At 36.4% G+C, this 27206-nt stretch overlaps 5 protein-coding genes across 8 annotated transcripts in view; 2 read left to right on the forward strand and 3 right to left on the reverse strand.

The window, feature by feature from the left end:
- LOC127877325 (uncharacterized) overlaps nt 1-27206 on the reverse strand; it is a 218465-nt gene that overhangs the window by 114225 nt on the left and 77034 nt on the right. The window lies entirely within an intron of this gene.
- Nucleotides 1-27206, reverse strand: part of LOC127877326 (uncharacterized) — a 218236-nt gene that overhangs the window by 114225 nt on the left and 76805 nt on the right. The window lies entirely within an intron of this gene.
- Nucleotides 1-27206, reverse strand: part of LOC127877328 (STAGA complex 65 subunit gamma-like) — a 231612-nt gene that overhangs the window by 84729 nt on the left and 119677 nt on the right. The window lies entirely within an intron of this gene.
- LOC127877330 (transcription factor ovo-like homolog lin-48) lies at nt 2098-9268 on the forward strand. Its single transcript, XM_052423063.1, has 6 exons — nt 2098-2539; nt 2652-2748; nt 2946-3131; nt 4228-4337; nt 4694-4857; nt 9143-9268. The coding sequence occupies exons 1-5, from the start codon at nt 2279-2281 to the stop codon at nt 4841-4843; spliced, it is 804 nt and encodes a 267-aa protein (XP_052279023.1). The 5' UTR covers nt 2098-2278; the 3' UTR covers nt 4844-4857; nt 9143-9268.
- The window catches only part of LOC127877314 (transcription initiation factor TFIID subunit 1-like), a gene marked incomplete at its 3' end in the record, with an annotated part of 48874 nt that continues 45154 nt past the window's right edge, over nt 23487-27206 (forward strand). The window contains 3 exon segments of one of the 2 annotated variants that reach the window (XM_052423032.1): nt 23487-23664; nt 26515-26699; nt 27036-27144. In XM_052423032.1, the coding sequence (XP_052278992.1) occupies nt 26520-26699; nt 27036-27144 (289 nt within the window). 2 annotated transcript variants of the gene reach the window in all.

The following is a 27206-nucleotide window of genomic DNA, read 5'->3' on the forward strand; positions in this document are numbered from 1 at the left end:
TTGTAACTAGGTAGTTGTATAGAGGCGATTATTTTGCTACCTTTTGAAAGCTCCGGTGGACTGTAGATGGTATCTAGTCAGCGACAATTGGCAGCACATTCCGCTCACGCTCCTCCATCAATGATAACGACTGTTTTCTAAACCAACAATCAATCGGTGACAATCACTCGGCGACAATGTTGCCGGCCGGCATGTGCGCGCTTTGTAAGGCGTACAATGGGACAGCGGCCGGCGATGCGATTGATAACCCCGGGACGATCACGTTACCGTACCCGTCACGCGACACATCCCGTCGGAATGCGGCAATTATAATCGCATCGTGCGTGCTCAATATATACTTAAAGTATAAGTTAATATATATACTAGTATTTACCTTACAATAACAGATGTATCGGTAATGTCCGTTCTTTTAAAGGGATCTTTTCACGCTTTGGTAAATTGACAAAATTGAAAAAAGTTGTTTCAGATTCGCAAATTTTCGTTTTAGTTATGATATAAGTGAGGAAACAGTAATACTGAACATTTACCATGCTCTAATATAGCCATTATATGCATCTTTTGACGATTTTAAAAACTAAAAATTATAAAGCGTTGCAACGCTTGAATAATTTGGAGATTTCTGTTTTTGTCGTTAAATTGTGTGCAACTACGAAGATTGCTTATATAACGTATAAAATACATGAGGTACGTGTACTCGGCGGAATAGCTCAGTAGGCTATAGCGTTTTTACTTCAGGATTCAGGCAGGGCTCCAGGGGTCACTGGTTCGAAACCTGCTCCGGGCAATGTTCTTTTCCTTTTTTTAATTTTATTCTTGATACTGGAGCTTTTACGATCCAATGTTTACATTTATCAATATAAAGCATTTAATGAAGAAGTTAAAAAATGCCAAAATCTGTGAAAAGGCCCCTTTAATGTGTTAATAGCGTGGATAAACATCTTGTTTTTTTAAAAAGACTCTCAAAATCTGGCCAAATGGTGGCCAAAAGGGTATATAAAACGCTCACATTATTGTATCGGGCTCAGTACATTAATTACCGGGTATACGCATAATTAAATTAAAAATGTAAAATTGCACTGGTGTCGGTTTTCATGTTCAGTACCATAAACATAACAGGAGCCCTTTCTTATATGTTTACATCTTTCTTATTTGTATGTGTTCAAGGGGGCTACATTAAATCGTTATTTTACGTCGTACCATGACTGTTAACCGCCTATTAAACAATGATCACTGCAACATGTATAGATGCGGTTGTCTTTCATCCATTTTTCTTGTATAGCGGTTTTCCAACAACCTTCATACAAATATAATACACCTAAGTTTATGGTGAGTTTTGATATTGAGTTGCTTTCAGTTAGGTAGAACATGCGAAATATTGCAGACTGACTTGCAGGCAACGCTTCATTCATCGGGTCAAGTTTTATTTTTATTACATGTATTTCAAATTTCCTCAAGTTTGCAATACATACATAAATAATTAAATAATTTGCAGATGGAAATTAACATCCTAAATATGCCGTTATAGTAGAGATGAAGGAAATAATCAACGGGTCCAGTTTCCTGATGTACATGGCAAAGTATAAACACCGTAATGCGGAACAAAAACATTTGAATGGTGCAACTTTAAATGAACAAAACGAACCAAAGCAGGTAATGTGAGCCAGGTTGTACAATTGTACAGCCTCCTGTAAAATAACGGAGGTGATTTTTCTTTACAATAATTTCATTTAAAAATCGGCGATCGCGCTGTTGAAATTACTGAAAACTTCATAGTTATTCGGATATATGTGATTCTGCTACACGGACGGTAACGTCATAGTGAAGAAGAAGACGGAGACATGCCGAAATCATTTTTAGTTGGTCGAAATTACGACCGACGCCGCAGCGGGCCGCGTTACGACGACGTCTTTACAAGTGGTCAGGGTATGTTAGTTTTATTCCTGTTCTTAAGAATCCTTTTTAGAAAATGTATTGCGATTACCATGAACAGAACAACATTCACTATAACTTAAGTCTGTCAATGTAAAAAGCAATCATTTATTAACACACATTTATTATTTCATTTCGGACAGAGTTCAGTTACCTAATGGAAATAAAAACACGCTGCGATGCAAGTGACAACTTGACAACGGCGGTTTATTCAGATCATTTAACCTATGCGATTTCTAACGGCAACACGACCGAAGTCGAAGCCACGGCCACAACGCAGGCAGCGTCAGAAAATATCTCGTGCTTTAAAGCCCTACAAGATCAACAAGCGTTCGTTAATAATGACGACATGTGCATCACACACGTGACTGTTCCCAACCAACACATGAATGTGACTGACCGCCGGAAACGCCGATCCTATTCGCGCAGGAACAAATCCAACGAAGCGGACCCCATCATTCGCACTCAGTGTCTAGAAACCCATACTCAAAAGCCGAACTCAGAGATACCCCGAACAAATCTCGCTCGTCTGTTCATAAAGGAGAACAACTGTGCTCCGAGAAAGGAGATAAAACCGGAAACACTTCCCCAAACATTTGAACAATGTCAGGTATTAATTAACACAACATAATGTTCAAAGTTCAAAGAATGTCTTCGATACAATAATTTGCGACTGCCATCGATATTATAAAACCGTGCAATTTACAGTGGTTATTTTTCAGTATATGTTTAAGAACGTCGAGGTCGTAAATGGCGGCTTCGGGATCAAGAACCCATTGCTCACTGATCAATCTGGAGCAGTACTCTATGGACACACGGGTACCTGCTCTTATGTTGTTGAATTAAATAACTGTGACATCAATTCTAACAATATGCATTTTTTTATCAAAACCGATTTTACAGAAATTAAAACATTCGCCTAGTGCATACCGGGTATGCCGTTTACATGATTATACATGCTTGTTTTGAATTTCAAATGCTTGTGTGTATGGGTTCTTATCTTTCTTATCTTCCAGCAGATAGAAGCACGGCGGATGGGACCCTGTACATGTGCCGTGTTTGCAGCAAGCGTTTCCAGTGCGCGCGTCTGCTGAACCGTCACGTGAAGTGTCACTCGGACGTGAAGCGCTACTTATGCACGTTTTGTGGCAAGGGATTCAACGACACCTTTGACCTCAAGAGACACACACGGACGCATACAGGTATGAAATCAGTGTCAATTTTTTCAAATCTTTAAGTTATAACCTTTGCGGAAACGAACATTGTTCATGATTTTAAATGGCAAATAACTGGTTCCCAACTGATCATTGGCTTGGTTCCACTGGTAAATGGCTGGTTTTCGTTGGGCAAGGGTTGGTTTTCTTGAGGCTGATTTTCATTTTGTAGTATTTGGTTGCCACAGATCAGTTACTGGTTTCTACTTGTCGATTACTGGTTTCCAGTGGCGCTGGTCAATGGCTTCAATTCGCGGGTCAAGAGCTGGATTTCAATGACAGTATTATTTGGAGAGATAGTCTTCGATTTCTTTTTAAGCAATTGCCGTTTCGCGAACTTCGTCCTATGCTCGTGGAAGGGCGTTGACGCCCCGGGTCAATATCAGAGCCAATATGATATGAATTTCGCAAATCGTGTACATTATACATGTTTATTTGTGGGCGAATATGCAAGAGAGACGACGTATGTGGAATATCGCATTTTGGCATCGTTTCGTCATAAAGGCATTTGGTGAGCACATGTTTTGGAGTAGAGAAACAACGTAAAAGAAGGATCATGACAGTCGATTGATTTCTCTATGCCGTACTACTATTCAGCCGTTTATTTTAAATTTAATGAAAATCTCAACAAAGTGAAATTTCAGCTGCACCACAAGGGACACCTACCGGTAATTTGTGGTCCTTTATTTATGACAAGAAACCAATCGCCAAACAGTGCGACACAGCATGAAAGGATGTGAAACCAAAAAAATGGAAAAAACAAACATAAATTAATAAAACCGGGGTCACCGCCTTGGAACTGTCGATGCTAAGAATTGGGGTGGGGACTTAGCGGTCGAAGGCTAAAGGAGTTCCAATAAGAGTTATTCAGAAAATATTGTATGTAGATTAAAATTAACATCATAGCATCTCTGTTCAAATTATATGGCAATAAAAGAAACAAAACTTTACAATTAAATTACCATTTAACAATTGAATGGTTTAGTAAAAAAGATTAGTTATCTAAAGCTTCATGTTGATATTGACAAATCTTACACCGACATCCATATACTAGTTATATCGTATAACCATACCCATGTTTCAGGCGTGAAGCCGTTCCGGTGCTCGGACTGCGGGAAGGCGTTCACACAGCGCTGCTCCCTAGAGGCTCACTGCCGGAAAGTGCACCGGAACAACCAGCAGTACGCCTACAAGGTACCACAGTAGTAGGGAGTTGTATACGGAGCACTTAAACTGCATTGCTACGTTAGCTATCTTTAAAAGCGACGCGGTAGTGTCTGCTTTGGAACCAAAACGACCCGTGCTGAATCCTTAAGCTATGTAGCTACGTTAAATGCCAAAAAAAGACGCGAACAAGAGAATTATTGCAGAGTTATTATGCAACAGAAATTACTGTAAGGGAAACGAATGCAAATAACATTTATAATCGTTTGATTAAACATTATAAAACTATATTTTTGTTTTACTATAATTGCTGGTGAGTTTGTAGTCCTAAGTTCTGTTATAATTGTGCGATATCATACATAGAATACTCAGTACACTTTTCACAGGAACGCAGAGCGAAGTTGTATGTATGCGAGGACTGCGGTCACACGGCACGTGACCCGGATACGCACGCGCTGCACGTGACTACCGTACACAGCCACCCGCCACGGCGCTACCACTCGTATCTCCATCCGGTATTCTGTGGGCACATATGATATGCATATATAAGGTGGGGCTGACAATATATGCATCTCTTTTGTAATGGCGTGATATTGTGAAATTTGCGTTATAGTGAACACTGATTTTGACAGCTGCGTTGCAGCTATTAAGGAAGTCATGTTATAAAGCTATTACAGTATTGGGCTAATCGTAATCAAGAAGGTTTAAGTAGAAATGGTCATGGCCGTAGCAATGAAATGGCTATCGTTCAAATATGAACGAGCGGAATATTTCGCTCAATGTTATTGTATGCCTTGCCCTGTGTCTACATTTATATTGGCTGAAATCATATAAAAGGAGCAGTACATTATTATCCAGGCCCGTACCCAGGCACTGGGCCCAGGGGCCCGGGCCCCCCCAGCTGGCTGTCGAGTTATGATTTTTTAATAATGGGCCTACTGCAAATTTTCTCACATGAAAGGGCCCAAAGTACACTTCCCTGCAATACAAATGTGCAGATGTGTTTTATTGCCCCTGAAACACAAGGGGATTAGCGCTAATTTACTCGCCAGTGGAGATAAGCCCTTAAGCATTGTTTTCTTATCACCTTATACAAACATCCCCGATCTGTCAATTACCCATTGTGCTCAATGCTCATCTTTTGATGGTGGGTGTAACACATCTTGTGATTGGACAAGGAAAGAGAAACAGCGAATGGATGGAACTGATACAGAAGGTTGTAGGTCTGAACGATAATAGTGTTTTCTCTTTTGAATTCAAACCTCGTCTAGAGTCATAGCTTATTAAACATTTCTGTGAAAACTGTCTTGTACATGATAAACATTCTATAATGAATTTACTTTGAAAATTTATATAGAGGAGGTTTGATTTCAAAGAGAAAATACTAGTAGGTTATATGTCAGTTTCTGCCATATAACCATAGTAGTATTTTCTCTTTGAAATCAAACCTCCTCTACAGTCATACTTTACGTTAAATTTCATAATAAAGGTTTTTTTAGTTTCAAAGGTTGCTTTAACTTCTTTATAAAGTGTAATACATTTCTGAAATCTAAAGCTTTAAACATGTGTGTGAATTTCACACCAAGGGGTCTTTGATAAAGCATGTCACGCTTTTTTTACCATTTTTACCTCGGCATGTCACAAACTGTTACAAAATCTTGGACCCCCTTCCCTAAAGTACGTCACAAACTCCAGGCTTGGCGAAATTGCCGGTCCGCCGGTCCTGACCGGCAGATTTCAATTTGGTCCGGCAGGTTTAACAAGAATGTCGGTCCTGGTGACCGGCAAAATGTGAAATGATTGCAAACAAATCTTTTTTTTTCAAGTTGAAAATTCGAAGAGCTAATCGCTTACTACATCATGAAAATGAAATCGCTCGTTGTTTTGATGTTTGCTGTAGGTTTGTTACGTACAATTAGCAAATCCAACTTGTTACACAACACCTGCTTTAAACTCGTTTGCAAAATCGCCAACTGCGTTCTAACAAAAAAGATCTTGATAGCTTTTACATATTTTTCGAGTAGGATAAGGACAATAAAATATGGTATCGTGATCAACACAACCATATGCATACGCCATTTTTCATAAGTGTAAAGAGTACAGTGCATTATGGGGCAGAGCTTTCATTGGACGAGCGAATTTAAATTTAGATTGAATGCAATACGATACATGTACAAAGAAATGTTTTTATTGCATCATATGCAGTGCCATGTAAAAAAACGTGCTTCCCGGGGACTTTCTGATACTGGTCAAAAATGAAAATGAATCTCTGTTAACAATTACACTGCGTTAGCATGTAAATAAATCGTCTTTTTTATTTAATTAATTACTAGTAAACGTTCTGAAAAATGAAATGCCTTAATCATTAAATGTCAGGTAACGTGTTTTGTACTGTGCGCAGTATATTTTAACAGCCGCTCCAAACTGCAATCATATTAAAGTAAGAATGTTTAAATCGTTTCGAATAACTTAAATTTGATAATTATTCGGCTTGCACATACGTTATTGAAATTATCGCACCGAACCGTTCTAATAGGGAATACATGTAATAAAAACTGACACGCGAATTTTTCACAACATGATTGACATTACACAACCGATTAACACCAATTAGCTGCCAGTGTAACCTCTAAGCGATTAAAATCAATTTAACGGCCGGTTGAATAAAGAGATCAAGATGTGATCGCTGCCATTTTTGAATTTTCTAGTTAAGTTGTTGTTGCTTTACGGTCCGGCTAAATTTTCTCCGGACCGACACATTTTCTGAAATGCCTGTCCGGATGACCGGCAGATTTTTTCTAATTTCGCCATGCCTGAAACTCACACTTTCGAACATTTAAAAAAATTAATACTTAATTTAAATTAAATCTAAAACTCAATTCACTATTAAACCGTATTAAAATTTCACTTACCGGTAAAAGAACTTTCACATTACAGGCTTTTATAACTGTAGGGTTGTTACGATGAGCAGTATGAATATTTATCCACGTGTTAACCTCTAATAAAAACGAAATTATAATTTAGATTTTCTTTCAACCCTTTACTAACTAAAAATGGAACAGTCCAATTATTTCGTCATTGAAATCTGTGTAGAGGTTGTGACTATTGAATAAGCCGGCCCAGCCAAGTTGCCTATTGAATATTCGAACAACAGAATCAGGAGATACGCAATTTTTCTTATTTTGACATAAAACTAATTCAAATGTTTCACAATTTTTTGAAAATTATTTTTAAATTCTACTAAAGAAATAATAAATAAATTATACATTTTTTTTAAATAAATGTGTGAAATCACACATGGCCTGACTTCCCTCCCCATGTCACAAACTGTCACTTTCTTACTCATCCTTCCCCCACCTGGAGCGTGACAAACTTTATGGACGGCCCGTAATGGTTAAAGCTTAAGACTTCAGAAAGGTGCTGATTAACTTGTTATATATCCATAAATTTATAACACAACATATGTTTCTATATGCATTAAAATTCACCTTGAACAGTGCCTAATAAAAAAAAAATCTATTCGGGAGGGGATTCCCCTCCCGCACCCTCCCCGTTTGGGCCCCCCCAGTCAACATTTCCTGGGTACGGCCCTGTTATCCCCCGCCATAAGCGGAGGGATATTGTTTTGGCGTTGTCCGTCCGTCTGTCCGTCCGTCTTTCCGTCCGTCCGTCCGAAGCCATATCTTGGAAGTGCTTTGGCGGATTTAATTGATACTTGGTATGAGTATATATATGGATAAGAGGATGATGCACGCCAAATGTCATTGTACACCATCTGTTAATAACGGAGAAATGCTTTTTTGAATGTCAAATATAACACTTTTGTGTCCAGAAGCATATTGGCGGGGGATATCAATTCAACGAATTTGTTTGTTTATTTAATTGTATACGCAAGTATGAAGTTCCTTAGTAACGCTCGATTGGTCATTGTCGGCTCGGGATCCTTCTTAAATGTACCCGGGTACTCGTAAGTATACTTAAATGTACCCCGAGTACGGAAAAGATACTGGACATTCTAATGCTAAAGTGGTCGTTTGCGGCTTTTTCTTTTCAAATTAATTATATTCATATTTATGTCAATATTCTGTAAAATGGCCTTTTAATTATCAAAACTCCTACTAAAAAAACAGATTGAGACAATTTTGTTCAAAGAGAATTGTGTTTCCTATTCCGTAGCGCGTTTTACGACATAGGATTTTGGGCGGTAATAAAACATGGGAACAGTCTAAATCGGCCGGGTACGTGTCAGTATATTTTTCGTACCCGGGGTACATTTCAGTATACTGAAGAGTACCCGGGGTACATTTAGGTAGTACCCGAGCCGACAAAGACCAATCGAGCATTAGACACACAGGATTAGTTCAAATGACCAATTAAATGTTACATCACATATTGGTACTGTTAAAAAAGGCCTTTACAAACATATAGGTCCCTGATCTCATGAGATAATGACGAATTCTTACAGGAACAGCTGATCGTTTTTGATACTCTTTGCTCGTAACTGGTTAAACGTGCATGTTCGCTGATACTGATTGTTATATTCTAACAATAATTAAAAAATAACAAAAACAAGTGATTCGTATTTATGTGATGGGTGATGATAGGAAATTATGGATCTTCTGTAAATAAAATGCCTAAATCATTGTATTTCCCATTTCGTAAACTATTTCAATACGTTATATTGTTTTTCGTATTTTTTATGCGGATACGCACGACACAGTGAGATGCATGACTTAACGGTTTTACAAATACCGGTACCATTAATCTCTGCAGTAGTATTTACTATAAGTTTTTTTTATCATCTTTATCAGTGTATTCTTGTTTCGTTCTTTCAGGCGAGATGCAGCAATGGACGATTCTTGTATATGAGTGAGAGCCATCATCTCCCTCGTGTTATTACATTTAGGCGAACCGAAGAAAACAACTCTTCAACAGATCTGCACAATGAACCTTACTTATGCATTTAACTATATATTAACTCTTCTTTAAAATGCTGATTGTAAATAAATCACGCAGTGTGTGTATCCCTGCACGTGTCTTTATTTAGGTATTGGGGCAAATATATCCGTTGAATGTCTTTTCGAGGATATGGTCGAGTATGGTGACATACGCGTATGATCTTCTAACATCTTACGTATTACTTATATTCTTCTAGCCGTTTGTGTGAATTACCTTGATAAGACACTTTACACATAACACATATTTGTTATTTTTTGCGATTATATAGGAGTCGCGCTCTGAGAAAACTGTGCATAATGCATGTGTGTAAAGTGTCGTCCCAGATTAGCCTGTGCAGTCCGCACAGGCTAATCAGGGACGACACTTTCCGCCTAAACTTGATTTTCGGTGAGGAGGGACTTCCTTGAAACTAAAAATACAATAAAAGCGGAAAGTGTAGTCCCTGATTAGTGCGGACTGCACATGCTAATCTGGGACGACACTTTACGCACATGCATTATGCCCAGTTTTATCAGAACAAGACACATATATGGTTAAAGAGCAAATTAAAATGCAAACGACTAGGTGCTAGTGAAATTGTATGCAAACGCACACTTACATTTCAGGCTGTAATGTTCTATTTCACCTTCGGGGACTATAAAGGAAATGTTAAATTGCAGAGAAAAATGCATATTATTCTTCATATTATATTATACCCCATTACATGCATTCTTATGGCTATCAGTACAACTTACCGGTATATAACGAAACAAAATATATTTCAAAAGATATGTTAGTGTACATATTTATTAATGTATGTTACATAATTTTAATGAAGTTATTACACTACATTCGTTCCAGTAAGAATATGTATGACCAAACTATGCTACAGTAAAAAAGGGAACGTGGATTTTACTGGTCTTATATACTAGGCCAACTCCCATTTATTCTTTGTCAAATATTTTCATAGATAGCACATGCTAAAAGCCGTTTACGCGGTTTAAAAAAATCATTCTCTTATCAATCGTCGAATGTATTATCAGTTTTTATGTATGTAGCTTTTAGAATTATGAAACAGAAAGTTTGCTTGTAACTTTCAGAAATCAATGTCATAACCGGTAGATTTTATTTATGTTATAATTCTAAAATAAAAACTTAGCTCTACACCAAAAAATATGTGAGATTAAAGCCAATTTGAATTTTCCATACAGACTTATACATCTACTTGATTATAGGATATATTTGCATTACCTGACTTTTATCATCTTGAACATTGTTTTACCCGTGATACACGGTGTGAGCTTCATCCCCAACAAATATTCCTATTCAAAGAAGCTTTAAAGCGAGATTATACGATTTTTTTATATGTGTTAAATTGTAATATATTGATACAAAATGTTACAATAAAACAAAATAGGCAAGAACAATTATACGTTGAAGACGAATTTCATAAAATGCAGCAAAGACAAATTAGCTCCCCGAGCCGAGAAGATTTTTCGTACATATTTTCCTACAATAACCGAAGCAATCGTCTTTCTAGTTAGTGTTCGTGTGTCGTATGAATAAATATCGCTGCATTAATTTTAAATGAACCAATGAACTAATTTAGATTCACATCGTACATGCATGATATACATACTGGCGAATTCGACTGTACAGACATTTTCGATTTCAGAATTAAATATTTAACTTATTTCGCATTTTCGACACATGTTCTTCTTAACTTTTACTTTAATTTATATTGAAATAAATGTTTAATAAGTTTTTTTTTACACATTTAATATAAACACGGGCTCTAGATAATATACGCTCCGTGATATAAATGAATAAATATTTGACAAAATCGTATAATCTCGCTTTAACCAACATTTCTTAACCTTTACTTTAATTTATATTGAAATATATGTTTAATAAGTTTTTTTACACATTAAATATAAACACGGACTCTAGATTATATACGCTCCGTGATATAAATGAATAAATATTTGACAAAATCGTATAATCTCGCTTTAACCAACATTTCTCTCCATTTGTTCTCATATGTAAAACCGTTGAGTTCTTATAAAGTTAAAAAAAACTAGTAAAAATATACCATATTACTTGGAAAAAAACATCGGGGCTTTCAAAAAGACCTACTTGTCAAATTGAAAATGAAGGCTTCTTTCTACAGAAAAAGGAGAATTGAATATTAATGTTAAATTATTATTTGAAAAACTTGAAAAAAAGAACACTCAGAAAACATGTAAAAGCAAAATACAAAAAGGGATAGCAATAACGACCTTTAAAGATATTTGTATTCAATTATGCCACTATTTCCATACAACTTAAAGAAACATCATTAATTGGGAATTTTGTAACTGGATTTAGGAAGAAGACACTTTTCCTACGGCGTTCATTTTATTTCAAGAGTCAAATGTAAAAAAAACGAACTGTAGGCTTACATCTCTGCTACATTCGGTCAGATTTTGTTGTTGTTTTCATATTTGTCGGTAACAAGTATGGCTTCAACTTCTACGACTCGAGATTTTAAATTTAATAGTTACGTCTGCAATAATTAATTTATTCCAAGGAAAGTAACCGTTGCATGGATATTTATGGGTTTGAACAATTACCTCCCTTAGTTATAAATAATACATGGAAATGTTGGCTTACAGAATCCCTAGTTCTGGCTACCATAACTTTAAATGTCGCTTTTAATGATTTTTGACAGGCGCGACTTTATACAGGTATGTCAATACTATATAAACTGTACGTTGAAGTTTCTTTAGCTAACTGATCCCGGAATTCCCACGAGTTCAGAAAAGCCCACTAATCGGGATTATTCATCGGTACAAACAACGCTGGTCCATGGTATCATTACCAACCAATGATAGCTTAATTTAAATAATAACGGTTGATACGGTGTGTGATTTTGAAAGGATTATAAATGGGTCACCTTTATTTGTACCAGCAGAATAGTGTTGTATTCTAAAAGGTTGCTTTTCCAGGATACACATATTGACAATCACAGTGCATGCAAAGTGTGAATCAAAGAAGCTTTAATTGGTTAGTTGAACAAGTTTTCAACTTTCGAAAATAAAAATGTGTTCTGGTATGCTAAACATATTTTTATCGCTGTAAACAATTCAGTTAATAGTGGTTAGTTGCACTTATCAAACTGCCAGCTATTGTATTGACCCTCTGGGCCGGGGTCCAAACTCCAATGTTAACTAGGGCTACCCGGCCATATATTAGTAATGTGTACAATGATGAACTAGCATACTGATTTGTTATTTGTCAGTAAAAAGTACCTATAGAATCAATGAATCTTAAATGAAGATATTTCTTACATTTCGATTATTAAAATACATATATAGTGTTAAACAAATAAAACCAATAAAAAATATGTTTTGCATGGTTCTTGCATGGACAAATTATTTGTGTAGATGAATGTAGTTACTTTTGGGTTGGCAAGACAGGTCTTCAACTTAGTTGCAATATTTCAACTCTCAGCTTTATAAACCAAAGGAGTACGTTAATATGGACTAGTATTTCACAATGATAGTGTAATGTAAATTTACATGATATAATGACTTTGAAGACATCTTTGATGGTGAATATCGCTCAATTGGTCATTGTCGGCTAGGGTACTACTTAAATTTACCCTGGGTACTCTTAAGTGTACTTAAATGTACCCCGGGTAAGAAAAATATACTCAAATGTACCGGGAATTCTAACACTAAATCTGGTGTTTTCGTGTTTTTTATCGGCATAGCTGTTTAACGTCACTTGACCTTACCTGACCTTTGTAAGTGTCCAATAAAATTCAAATAAAATTGCCCGCGGCTAGACACGAATGAATACACTTCATTTATTACATTGGCTGATTTGAGCATACCACCAGAACATTGGAAACATTATTGTGTCCTTGTAACACTGTTATACTGCGTGTTCAGCATGAAACAATTTTATCTCTAATTAAAAGGCTTGATAGATAGAACAGTTTTACATTCAACTCTCGACATCAATACAGTTTGTGCGTGCACCTATTATTTTCAGAGGATTGCCAGCGCCAGAGCGTTTGTACTTAAAGGCTATGTTCTCATATTTAGTAATTACTTCCAAATTCCTGTCTGTGTACTAGTATATTTAATTTCATAAAAGTATCGTTTTTCCCTATCCTGATATTCGTTTTGGCCAAACCATTTAAAATTGTTTTCGAAATTGAACATTTAACATGTAAAAGTATAAAGTTTTAAACAAGCTGTCGTTCCAGCAGTGGAAGCGTGGCCTCACTTAAATGCATTGCATTCCAACCCGCAAGGTATCAGGGTCAGTTCGCGGCCTGTTAAATAATTGTTATATAATATAGACGCTATCGCGTGAACTAGGTGAACTGGAATTTTCTTTAGACCAGAAGTATGTTAAATGAAGATATTCAGCGATATAATTATCGTTTGTCAATAATTGATTCTTAATGTGTTTTAAACAATACCATGATAAATATTATTTTTGATTAATTTAACAACAATTATTCCACCGTATTGACTAATGTATTAAGCATGAGCATGATGATTCTCGATACTGTTAATAATCAAATCAAATAGCAATGCCTGACAAACCACTTAAACATGTTTGGTCGAAGAACGTGCGTATAAATATTAAAAATATGTACGGATACTTCGCGTGTGGCCGGTTGACTCATATGTTTTAATTTCACTTCCATTCTTCTTTTGGTTTTCTGTTTTGTATCTATAGGTTTATGAACAGCAATTTGTAATAATGTAAAATAAGCCCTGAAAACTCTGGGTAACATCCCGTACTGCGTGTGATGCAGCTAAGAACTGCACAGAAAAAGACATTCGCTATCTTTGATCTCATTCATTGAACTGTTTACCTTTCACCAACCAGGGCCCTCAATCCATTTAAGGGGAAGCGGGTCGCTACTCATAGCAGGGGGAATTTTCGCGGCGTTTCCCTTTTTGGGGGATTTTTTAGTTACTCTCTAATTATTACATTTGTACATGTTTGCACTATATTCATTGCTTATTTCATAATTTAGTATGTTTGAAAAGATTAAATTAAAATAGAATTGAGATATAATAATCATGAGACATCTATCCAAAAAAAAAAAAAAATATTTTTTTTTTTTTTAGGGGGAATTTTTGCACCAAAAAGGGGAAAAAAGTATACTTTTCAGGGGGGGGGGAATGCGGCCGAATTTCGGCCATGGATTTGACAGATTGAGGGCCCTGCCAACTCTTACCACAATCAACGCTTTATATCTTTTTTTTAGCTCATCTGAGCACAATGTGCTCATGGTGAGCTTTTGTGATCGCCTTTTGTCTGTCGTCAGTCGTCCGTCGTCAACATTTTGCCTTGTGAACACTTCAGAGGCCGCATTTATTGTCCGATCTTCATGAAACTTGGTCAGAACATTTGTCCCATTGATACCTCGACTGAGTTCGAAACTGGGTCATGCTGGGTCAAAAACTAGGTCACTAGGTCAAACAAAAGAAAAACCTTGTGAACACTGTAGAAGTCACATTTGATGTCCAATCTTCATGTAACTTTGTCAAAATGTTTGTCTAAATGATATGTTGGTTGAGTTCAAAAATGGTTCCGGTCCATTGAAAAACATGGCCGTCAGGGGGCAGGGCAGTATTCTTTATATGGCTATAGAGAAACCTTGTGAACACTCTATAAGTCAAAATTTTTGTCCAATCATCATGAAACTTGGTCAATACAGGTCAGTTCCTTTGAATCTCAGGTGAGCGACTTTGGGCCTTTCAGGCCCTCTTGTTTAAAGATATTTATTGTTTATATTAATTTTGTTCATGTTAATGTCAATATTCTGTGAAATGGCCTCTGTATTATTGAAACTCCTACTCAAAAAAACATGTTTAGGAAGGTTTTGTTCAAAGAGAACATTGTTTAGTATTCCGTTGGCGCTTAACGATACCGAATTTCAGGCGTAAATAAAACTCGGGTACAGTCTTCATTGGCCGTATACGTGTTAGCATCTTTTCTGTAACCGGGGTACATTTAAGTATTCTTAAGAGTACCCGGGGTACATTTAAGTAATACCATAGCCGACAATGACCAATCAAATGTGAATATCTTATTCATTAAATTATTAATTTTTCTTTATGATGAATACCGGTACCTCCAATAGTTACATAGTAAGATACATGCAATATTTAACCTTAGTAATAAGGATATTGCTAGAAACATGGTCACATTAATTAACTAGATTTTTTATGTTTTACCAATTAGGTTATTTTCATGTAAGTTACTATTTAATTCTAACCAAGGTCTGCATGTAAGCCACCTAGACATAAAGTTCAACGCAAAACCTCCATCAAATATGCAGTTATAGAGTGGCACCTGTTTTCCTCCCCTTATCAACAGTGACTTTCACCTTGACCTGACTGACCCCTAATGCCATCCCAAACTTAGTCTGCATGTATGCTAGCTACACACTAAATTTGATAACAATACTTCAAATCTTAAAGGCTATGAATATAAATGTTTCTTTAATCTGGGCAATTAGATTAGTTTATATATTTGGAATACAATATGATATGATAAAGTAAACTTGTTCTTCTGTGAACAGAACTTTAAAAACTCATGTTTTTTATACCCTTAAAAAGTTAATGGATGGAATATTTGAATTATTTATAAATTGTTATCATATATTATTGATTCTATACAAAATTAATCGCCAGTTACAGACTAAGAATAAAAAAGGGTTTCCTTTTCTGTTATTTCAGCCAAATATTGGGTCCATGCAGAGCATACAGAAGTTTGTTTTCGAAGACCAAGAGGAATGCGTGTGTGTGACCATACCCGACACATGCAACACACAGTATGGAATGTTCACATGGCCGTGTGCCCCAATGTTAGCGCAGTATGTGTGGGACCACAGGGGAGACTTTAAGGGCCGCCGGGTCCTGGAACTCAGTGCTGGCACTGCATTACCTGGAATTGTAGCTTTAAAATGTGGTGCTGATGTTCAATTTAGTGATATTCCAGACTGTATGGACAGTGTCAGACTATCTTGTGCAGCTAATGGGCTAACGGATGTGCAAATTTTGGAAATAATATGGGGCAATTTTCAGCAAGGATCAGCTATATCACTTCTTACTGACCTTGATTGGGTCCTAGCCTCAGACTGTTTCTTTGATTCATCTGACTTTGAAGACATTGTAGCAACACTTGCATATTTACTTGAAAGGAATGTTAATTGTGTTTGTCTATTTGCATATCAGCTGCGGACCTTGTCATACAGTATTGAAAACTTACTATATAAATGGAATCTTACTGCTTCTCTCTTAGAAATGACAACTGATTCAGTCCCAACTATTCAGCTTTTTAAATTAACAGTCAATAAAACTAATAATTAATTGCACGTTCAGCTAGACTATTCAAATAATAGTCTTTGATATACATTACTACTCGCCCTAATGTTAGGGAAATGCTCTTGTTAAGGTCAACATGCAAAATCACTGAATCAGTGTTTATACTACATGTTTTCAGTTGAAACTTATCACATGTGTTGAGGGACTTTGTATAAGGTCACTGACCAAGTTTCATAACTCTATCATGCAATTGCTTAGAATTATACAGCCTTTTTGTACTTTTGTTAAGGTAAGCATGCAACATCTCCATATCACTGTTTCTACAGGTATTCCAATGAAACTGCACATTTAGCAGAATTATTCCCCCTTTTTGTACTTACCAGGTAGATGTTTGGTTAAGATTAAAGTGCAACTTCTCCATATCACTCCATATCACTGTTTCTGCTATAAGTATTCTTCTACAGGTATGTGTTTAGAGTCTTTATAAAAATTCACTGATCAATACCCATAATTGTGGTCAATTTTTAGCAACATTATTCCACCTTTTAAACTAAAAACGTCTGGCAAAGGTTTGCATGCAGTTAGAAATTCAGGTTGAAGTTTGCATGCAATCAGTAAATATCCCTAAAACTACTACAGATATTGTACTGAAAGCAGAATTTAACCAGGTAGTAATCTCATACTTACAAATTCAGGTTAACTTTTGTGTGCAAAGTCTTCATCTCTCTATGTCTTCTACAGAAACATGTATATGTTTTCAGGGTATTTATAAACAGTTCTATGATCAAGACCTATAAAATTGACAATTCTTCTAGCATGATTATGCCCCTTTTGGTAACGTTAAGGTTTGCATGCAAGTTGCAATTCATTTTAAGTTGCTTTCAACAAGTACATATCTCTGTAACTACTGCAGATATTCAATTGAAGCTACACATATGGTTCGGTATCATCATTTTAGGTTATTGAATAAGGCCTATAAATCTGAGGTGTAATGAAGCAGAATTATGTCCCTTATTATACTTTTTGTCCATGCAGACCAAGCATGGGTTTTCATTTGGTGCCAGTTTGGTCAAGGTCACTGTTGCTTAAAAAAAGAATATTTATAAAATGTTTGGGCTCTATAACTTCAGTTGGGATGGAGATATTTATATGAATATTTGTTTGTATGTAGCATACTGAACTAGTGAGGGGTTGCAATTTAGACCAGTGGTCACTGTAAAGTTGTTCCGTTCGAGAAATAAACATATAGTTAACATGGAGGTACTTTGTTTTAATTGTGTGTGTAGATAGCTTACATTCAGACCTAGGATGGGATCGCATTTTCAGCCAGTTGGGTCAAGGTCATTGTTACTTAAAATAGAAAAATGGTTTATGCTCAATATTAGCTAACATGCAGATCTTGCTTTCAAAATTTATTGAATTGTACTTTATGGGTATATAGCTGAAAATCTAGTTTATTTTGGTATGGCACATTTTTTGTTTTAGTTTTTAGCTCACCTGATTGCTCAGGTGAGCTTTTGTGACCGGTCTTTGTCCGTCGTATGTCCGTCTGTCTGTAAACATTTGCTCGTAAACACTATAGAGGCCACATTTCTTGTCCCATCTTCATGAAACTTGGTCAGAAGCTTTGTCCCAATGAAATATTGGCCTAGTTTGAAACTGGGTTGTGCCGGGTCAAAAACTAGGTCACTAGGTCAAAAAAAACAAAAAGCCTTGTAAACACTGTAGAAGTCACATTTAAGTCCAACCTTCATGTAACTTTGTCAAAATGTTTGTCTTCATGATATCTTGGTTGATTTCAAAAGTGGTTCCGATCCGTTGAAATACCAGTGGGCCAGTGGGCGGGGCAGTTTTCCTTATTTGGCTATAGAGAAACCTTGTAAACACTCTAGAAGTCACAATTTTTGCCCAATCATCATGAAAGTTGGTCAAAACATTGGTTCAATTGATGTTTCAGACGAGTTCGAAAATGGTCAAGTGTGGTATAAAAACATGGCGGTCAGTGGGCGGGGCATTTTTCTCTATATTTATATATTGGCAGTTTTCCCTATTTGGCTATAGAGAAACCTTGTAAACACTCTAGAAGTCACAATTTTTGCCCAATCATCATGAAAGGTGGTCAAAACATTGGTTTTATTGATATCTTGGACAAGTTTGAAAATGGTCGGGATCGGTGAAAAAACATGGCCGCCAGTGGGCGGGGCATTTTACTCTATATGTATATAGTGAAAACATGTGAACACAGTAGAAGTCACATTTTTGGCCCAATTTTCATGAAATTTGCTCAGAACATTTGTTTTTTTGAAACGAGAGTTGAGTTCAAAAATGGTTCCGGTCAGATGAATAACATGGCTGCTGAGAGGGGACAGTTTTCTCATTATCCCCCCCCCCCCTTTCGAAGAAGAGGGGGTATATTGTTTTGCTCATGTCGGTCTGTCCGTCCACCAGATGGTTTCCGGATGAAAACTCAAGAGCACTTATGCCAAGGATCATGAAACTTCATAGGTACATTGATCATGACTCACAGATGACCCCTATTGATTTTCAGGTCACTAGGTCAAAGTTCAAGGTCACGATGACCTGAAATAGTAAAATGGTTTCCGGATGATTACTCAAAAACACTTATGCCTAGGATCATGAAACTTCAAAGATAAATTGATCATGACTCGCAGATAAACCCTATTGATTTTCAGGTCACTAGGTCAAAGGTCAAGGTCACGGTGACCCAAAGCAGTAAAATGGTTTCCGGATGATAATTCAAGAACGCTTATGCCTAGGATCATGAAACTTCATAGATACATTGATCATGACTCGCAGATAACCCCTATTGATTTTCAGGTCGCTAGGTCAAAGGTCAAGGTTACGATGACCCAAAATAGTAAAATGGTTTCCGGATGATAACTCAAGAATGCTTAGGCCTAGGATCATGAAACTTCATAGGTACATTGATCATAACTCGTAGATGACCCCTATTGATTTTTAGGTCACTAGGTCAAAGGTCAAGGTCTCGATGACCCGAAACAGTAAAATGGTTCCCCGATGATAACTCAAGAACGCCTAGGCCTAGGATCATGAAACTTCATAGGTACATTGATCATGACTCGTAAATGATCCCTATTGATTTTCAGGTCACTAGGTCAAAGGTCAAGGTCACAGTGACCCAAAATAGTAAAATGGTTTCCAGATGATAACTCAAGAACGCTTAAGCCTACGATCATGAAACTTCATAGGTACATTGATCATGACTCGAAGATGACTCCAGTTGATTTTCAGGTCACTAGGTCAAAGGTCAAGGTCACGGTGACCTGAAATAGTAAAATGGTTTCTGGATGAAAACTCAAGAACGCCTATGCGTAGGTTCATGAAACTTCATAGGTATATTGATCATGACTCGCAGATGACCCCTATTGATTATCAGGTCACTAGGTCAAAGGTCAAGGTCACAGTGCCAAAAAACATATTCACACAATGGCTGTCAAGGTCACGGTGACTCAACTTAGAAAAATGGTTTCCGGATGATAACTCAAGAATGCTTACGCCTAGGATCATGAAACTTCATAGGTACAATGATCATGACTCACAGATGAAATAATGATGAAACTTGACCAGGATGTTTGTCTGGACAATATCTAGGTCAAGTTTGACATTTGGTAAAGATTGAATGAACCGACTCCTCTCAGGTGAGCGAACTAGGGCCATCTTGGCCCTCTTGTTAAATTTTAAGCTTCAAGTTAACATATTCTATTTAACTGCTACAGACATTCAACTTTAAATATGTGTCATGTATTGTAATGTAAGGGACACAACTTGTATTGTCTTGTTAAAGCATGAATTAAGTCATCAGTTATTTGTATTGAGGTTTATATCTGTGTGAATCTATGAATAAAGTCAGTTGTGAGTTACCCACCAACGAGTTCTGAGTTATTACATATGTCTTTGTAGTTGTTATATCAGTCTACTGACAGAAAATGTACTTTCAAGGTTGAAGAATACCAGTTAAGCACGCTGTTTTGATACAGCTCTTCTTTGTTAAAAAATAAATTTTCTTATTGTGCAGCTTGAAAGTAGGGAACTTAAATTAACAACTTTCATTTAAGGAACTCTGTTGTAAGACTTCTTAGTTTGTATCAATATAAGTTGCTGAGGTTGTTTATACTGAGTTAGTCATACACATTTTTTTCTTTGTAAGTTTGATGTTTTGGGAAACAACATTAATGATATCCTGGACACAATTCATCAACTGTATTTATTACTTGGCAAGAGCACTTTCTTGGTAGTGCACGTGCCATATTTCCCCCAGACAGGGGATCAGCCAGTTTACACAGGGTACTGTTGTTGTTCAAATTCCCCACCCTAAAGCAAAGCATCTTAATTCCAACAGTAAGAGACAATACACTTGCTCTGACACAAATATTATTGGGATCAAAAATCTGTAGAACATTATTCCAGGACCCTTAATCATTATTTGTATTGAGCCTGACTGTAGTGAAATACTTGCTGTCTCATGTCCTATTTTGAATCACTGTAAAGTGTTGATCCCTACCTTGGGTCAAATATATACAGATGCATAATGACGTGTAAAATATTAGTAAAATCGATGCATTTAAATGCTTTTATGTTTGATGTGTTATTCTAAAGTCACCTTATAATGTGTTTACCATGTATTTCTGACTATGAGTTGGAATGTTGCTTTTCATGCTCATGTCTCTAGTTCTGGTATAAAAAAGAATTGATGCTGGTCGCAGTGGTGATTACATGCTTAAATGAAATATAATGTTGTTGGCGTATGTAATATGTCAGTATGGGAATGACACACACACCCAAATTTGTTTGTCCCCAAAATGCATAAGATGTTTGTTCAATCGTTTGGACAATTTTGGGCTTAATCATCAAAGTTTTTACAGTTACATCTGTCCAGTTAACAACAAAATGTTGCAAGCAAAAAAACGTGTGATGGTACACATGTACTACCGGTAGATCAGATACTGCGACAGATTGCGATTTATGTATCAAGCTGGAATAAAAGTACTTTTATAATGATCAGTAAGAGATATACATGTACATGTATGCACATAACATAGGCCTATTTGTGCTAAGCTATGGTCCCTAGCTAGCTTTACTGGTTAATTACAATTAGCTTTTTATATTAGCAATAAAACCTTACAAAACAAGATACTCACTTCACTCAACCACGCAGTTAGATCTGGCTACTCCTGTGAAACACAACTAACTACAACCATCCATGACCTTCTAACAAACTTCGACAAAGGAAGCCAAATAGACATAGCCAGTTACCTTGATTTCTCTAAAGCATTCGACAGTGTCCTGCACGAAAATCTCCAAAGTAAACTTGCCAGTTATGGCATCGATGGACCTCTGAATACATGGCTCCGTGACTTTCTCACAAAACGTCACATGCAGGTTGTACTTGACGGGAAGAATTCCACATCCGCCCATGTTGACTCAGGAGTACCTCAAGGAACTGTTCTCGGCCCACATTTGTACCTGTGCCACATAAATGACCTCCCTTATACAGTCAAGTCACAAGTACAACTCTTTGCAGACGATTGCCATCTGTACAGGCCCATACGAAACATTCAAGACCACATAGCCCTCCAAGACGACCTGAGAGCTCTGGAAATCTGGGCATCTTCATGGAGAATGCGTTTCAACGCCAAGAAATGTTATATTTTGAGCGTTAACAACTGATAATCACAACTCTATGAACAAGATATACACATCCTCCAACAAGTAGAAGAAAATCCATTCCTAGGCGTTACCAGCTCTGTCAATCTAAATTGGGGCTCCCACATCAAAAAAATAGTTTAAAAAAAGCTAATTGTACCCTAGGATTCATACGAAGAAACCTGAAATACTGCCCGATCACATGTAGAAAAACAGCATAAGTTTTCTAGTCTGATCAACACTTGAGTACAGCTCTGTGGTATGGGACCCTAATCTAGCCAGGGACCTATACAAACAAGTGTTTGTATAGGTCCCTGATCTAGTCTAGCTTAATTATTGACAAAATTGAGCGCATCAAGAGACAGGCGGCTAGATTTATCACAGGGGATTACCACTCACAGGATGAAGGCTGTGGTCAACATGTCCATGCTAAATAAACTGGAACTCCAAAGTCTACAGGACAGATGAAAGATAAACCGACTTACCTTTCTTTACAAAGTAGTCGGGGGGGGGGGGAGGTGCCAGCCTTAGCTTGTCATGACATAATAACACCAGCAAGAAATAAACGTAACCTTAAACCTAAATGACTATCAAGCCTCAAACAATCTAGTCAACCAAGTGACTACGGTAATAATTATACCAGTTGAAAAACTTTCTCATGTAAAAAAGATCAATTTAAAAACTCATTCTCCCCAGAACCATGTTAGACTGGAACAAACTTAGTGACAGTGTTGTATGGGCGACCACCATCAACAGTTTCAGGACTGCACTGATAAATCCACAGTTGGATGAATCTCTCTCCCGTTAACGTTGCGACCTACGCTCTACAAGGCCCTGCAACGTATCGATTCAGATTCAGGCATCAAATTATTTAATAAAGTATAGTATACAGCTATTGCAGTACTTTTGAAATTGTACAGTTAAAGTTGAATGTAAGCTAAACAAAAAATCTATACAGGGACCTATACAAACAAAGGGATTAGCAACAGCGCGTTTGTATAGGTCCCTGATCTATGTGATCAAAATGGGCTTCACAATGTCTTGAAGCCCTCTCCCATCTGACACCTTGTCCCCTTAATGATCTGTAGTGTTACTCTTATATTGCTTCTTAGTAAAAGATCACGAAAATATAAGAATTGAGTAATTAAATTGTGAATCCGACCGATTGATTTTGTGACCGTTTTGATCCGAGCCGTTCTGACTATGGTTGTTTACATTCATGTGATTTCGCGACGTTGTGAAATTGTGATCTTATATATATACGCGATTAAACCTTGATTTTTCACTAGAACAGACGAAAGGCTTTCATTTATCCATGAAAAATTATGTTCAGGAGAGAGTTGAGATTCACAAGTTTTGGTGAATTTGCAATGTCGGCTTGAACCTCAAATCTTGTAAGTTGAGTCTGAAATAGTCCAACTTGTTGACGCTCTCAAATATTAAGCTACTTTTTATATTGGTAATATTTGAAGCGTACAACCGGGGAATGACTCAAACAATGGTGGAAAGTTTTCCTTCAATGTCTACATTGTTGCGCAAGGATTTTGTGCGCAATATTGCAATAATATTTACATTACTGTGTAGATAATTCAATTCTCGATAATGTTCCGTATAAATTATGTAATGACACTTTGAATTTTGCACGCCTGAGGAATTTAAATCCAACCACTATTCAAATTTTTTATATCTATTCGCTCGCTGTGTAGATATAAATCGATAACACAGCCTTGATGAAAAGCATGTGGAAGAATAAACGGCGTAAAATACAGTTTGCATTCGTCTGTTGTGGTGCAGAGCGTTATATAGTAAACCCATGTTATTATACTTTTCTGGATTGATTAAGAATTGTTTTCTTTCTAAAGTGACAAAAAGTTCTGAAATAAATAACATCTTTTATTTTTATGCGGTACATAAACAATAGTGATACAGATCATACGGTATACTGTCCTATTTAATGTAGAATGTAAGTAAATAAAACAACACAGACAGAGGTGCGAAAAAGACACGCATAAAAAGTTGCTGAAACTTAGAAGAGTGAATAGAAACTGCACCATATCTGTTTTGAACATATGCTTATTAAATCGACAAAGATGAGCATACTAGATCTACTTAAATTAAAGTGGGTGTTAAAAGCTCATGTTAAATAAAATTACGCGTACACGTTACACCGAAATGCCTTCTTCTGATTGGTTCATATTTAAATCAGTTTCATGACATGGCGAAAGGTCAGTGATTGTTTTGCGATTAAAGCAGAAGTTTAACTAAAGAATTTATGCCTTTCTACATGTAACTTCAATTCAAAGATATTTTAGATAAAAATGGACTTCTGAAATAAAACATTATAAGTTGGTAATTTTATTTTGCAATTTTACGCAAAATGATGAAAATTTAAACTTTCTGATGTCCACCACATAATTGACTTTTCCCCGATAAGACCTTCCAAAGAATTTAGCCCATATAAAAAGTATCTCTAAATTCTTTGCGCGTCTTATAAATAAGACTAAGTCTGAAACTGTACGTACAGTCACAGGTAGGAGTCCCATTGAATATTGCACATGTCTTCAAATTTTCAGCAAAAAATCCATTTAAATTACAAATAAATATAAAATATTAAATAATATACCGGTAATTGTTGGTTTCATTATAAAGAACAAATACAAAATGTACATTAGGAATCCCTCTCATTATATTGTTTCCAAAATAAAAATAAATAAATAAACACACTAAATAAACAATTCTCTTAAGGCAAGTGTGCATGAAAGTGCGTAATTTATTTACATACACACCCCACTTTTATACATTTACTTTTTTTCTAAACATAAAATTAGTATTACCTTGCAATCATATTTCCATTTGAAACCACAATAAAACCAGTTTAAAACACAATTCTTTGACAAGCACAAATATTACCGATGACCTATGCCTCAAAAACTACAAGCTGTCAATGCTGTCGGTAGACATCAAAGGTCTCTGTTGTGAATGTCCAGTTGGGGCCAGTTTCTAGCAGGACTTTCTAGGAAGTTAAAATTGTAAATTTGTAACACATCAGCAAGTGGCCTAATTTCAAACGGCATTAATCAATACTACATTACTAGAAGCTTACACATGCTGTCAGATACAGCATTAATGCAATAATTTCATAGAGGATGGGATGTGAGAAAACTATCAGATATTGTATCAGATTTGATTAATTGGATTTATTGATAAACAGGTGTGAGGAAATAAATTTTGTTGCCTTGAATATAAATAGGAGGTTGCTTTACAGGTATTGTTTGTTAATTGATTGACTTAAATAACCCAGTTATGCAAAAAGGTGCGTCCTGGGGACTCTCAATTAGTTTCTGGTAAGCATCATTTGTTAAATTTATGCTTACAAATGCGCTTGATTAAGTCCAAGAGCCCTGTAATTGTCTATTTTTTACTGTATATATATGTACATGTATATAAATATAGGGAATTTTAGGGATTTTACAAGACAACGGTGCGATTGTGCAGTTGCACTGATGAATATTAAACTCATATCTCTATACACCCCTTAGGAAGACGTACAGTAGAAAGCACTAGGGTATAAGATACTTATTGTTTATATATATAATGCTAGTCATCAACCTTAGATGCACCGTCCGTCTTTGGCGGGTGTTTGGGTTGATTGATGGGTCAATCCATCAAGATTAAATGTTTGTTTGTTAACTTCTTACTGTGGAATTGACTTTAAGGATTTTAATTTACTTTGGGTTATTCTTCCTTATGGGCAGAAACTGGGTTATTCTTCCATATGTGTTTAATATTAATTTGATTGTCTTCAATGCCTGGTAATAATTATTTAAGTTTAAAGTAAGTTCGTAATTAAAGGATGAAGGTCATGATTAGTTTTTTCTGCTGGACAAGCATATGCTTTGGGGGCATACATGTACATGTATTTCACCTTTTGTGACGAGTCTTGCTTCATATCCACTAATATTATTTCAGTTTTGGAATTTGTGTCATTAAGATTAAAAACTGTCAATTCAAATAACTGTTAAAAAATCCATTTAATTGATTTAGCCTTTTCTAGCTTTTAAGGAGTACATGTAACATGTAAATTGTCTGCAGACCACATAAGAAACATTTTAGTAAAGTGCTACCTCATATTTGTGCATGTCAAGGGAAAGATGCAACGCATGTGATCCTTACATGAGTATTAGAGTATTATTTGTAGAGTCACGAAGAGATTAAGATATAAGAATTTGTCTTCTCTAACTCAGTGAGCATGTCGGACCAGGAAGGCGGACATGACAAGGCATGTGAGGAGGCTAATAAGGAGATTGACCCCCATGACGCTGGTGTTGGCATGGCAACCAGTTTTCATCAAACTGACGCTTCCTTGACTGGATTTCTCTTTGGAAACATTGATGAAAAGGGGGAACTCGAAGGGGACTTTCTGGACGATGTAAGTACAGAAGCACTAGTTTATCTAGAGGTCACAAATGCTCAAATTATTTAAGGTTATCTAGTTGTCCAATTGTCCGTAGTGAAAAGTAAGAAATAATAAATAGAATGGATAACCATTATAGTAATCATTTATGACATGGAAACATAAGTAAATACGTGGGATTTGAGTAATTTATGAAGGGTACATATGTTAAAAAAATAGATACTGATATGGATTGAACTCGTTAAGGGCTCCTGTGTTGGTTTCAATAATGTCAAAGGACCCTGTCTTAAGAAGTTCTGCATATGACACAGATTCTTTCTTCAATATCATTGTGTTTCTTATCTGTGTCAGGAAAGCAAGCGTCACTTGGGGTCATTGAGAGCCCTGGGTGTTGGCTCCCTGGTTGAACAGATGGTGGGGGAGGATGACCCTGTGGCTGACAACCAGGCTGAATCTTCAGGTAGCTTTATAGATTGTAACCCATTGAGTCATCTCCTTTCAGTGTCTGTTTTTATGCCCCCG

The sequence above is a fragment of the Dreissena polymorpha genome, chromosome 4, assembly GCF_020536995.1.
Source record: "Dreissena polymorpha isolate Duluth1 chromosome 4, UMN_Dpol_1.0, whole genome shotgun sequence".
Taxonomy (NCBI): domain Eukaryota; kingdom Metazoa; phylum Mollusca; class Bivalvia; order Myida; family Dreissenidae; genus Dreissena; species Dreissena polymorpha.

Excerpts from the sequence above, each read along its gene's own strand:
- LOC127877330 (XM_052423063.1), top strand. The coding sequence starts at position 2,279 with ATGTGCATCACACACGTGACTGTTCCCAACCAACACATGAATGTGACT. Across the intron at positions 2,540-2,651 it reads AAACATTTGAACAATGTCAG|TATATGTTTAAGAACGTCGA; the intron begins GTATTAATTAAC and ends GTTATTTTTCAG. Across the intron at positions 2,749-2,945 it reads AGTACTCTATGGACACACGG|CAGATAGAAGCACGGCGGAT; the intron begins GTACCTGCTCTT and ends CTTATCTTCCAG.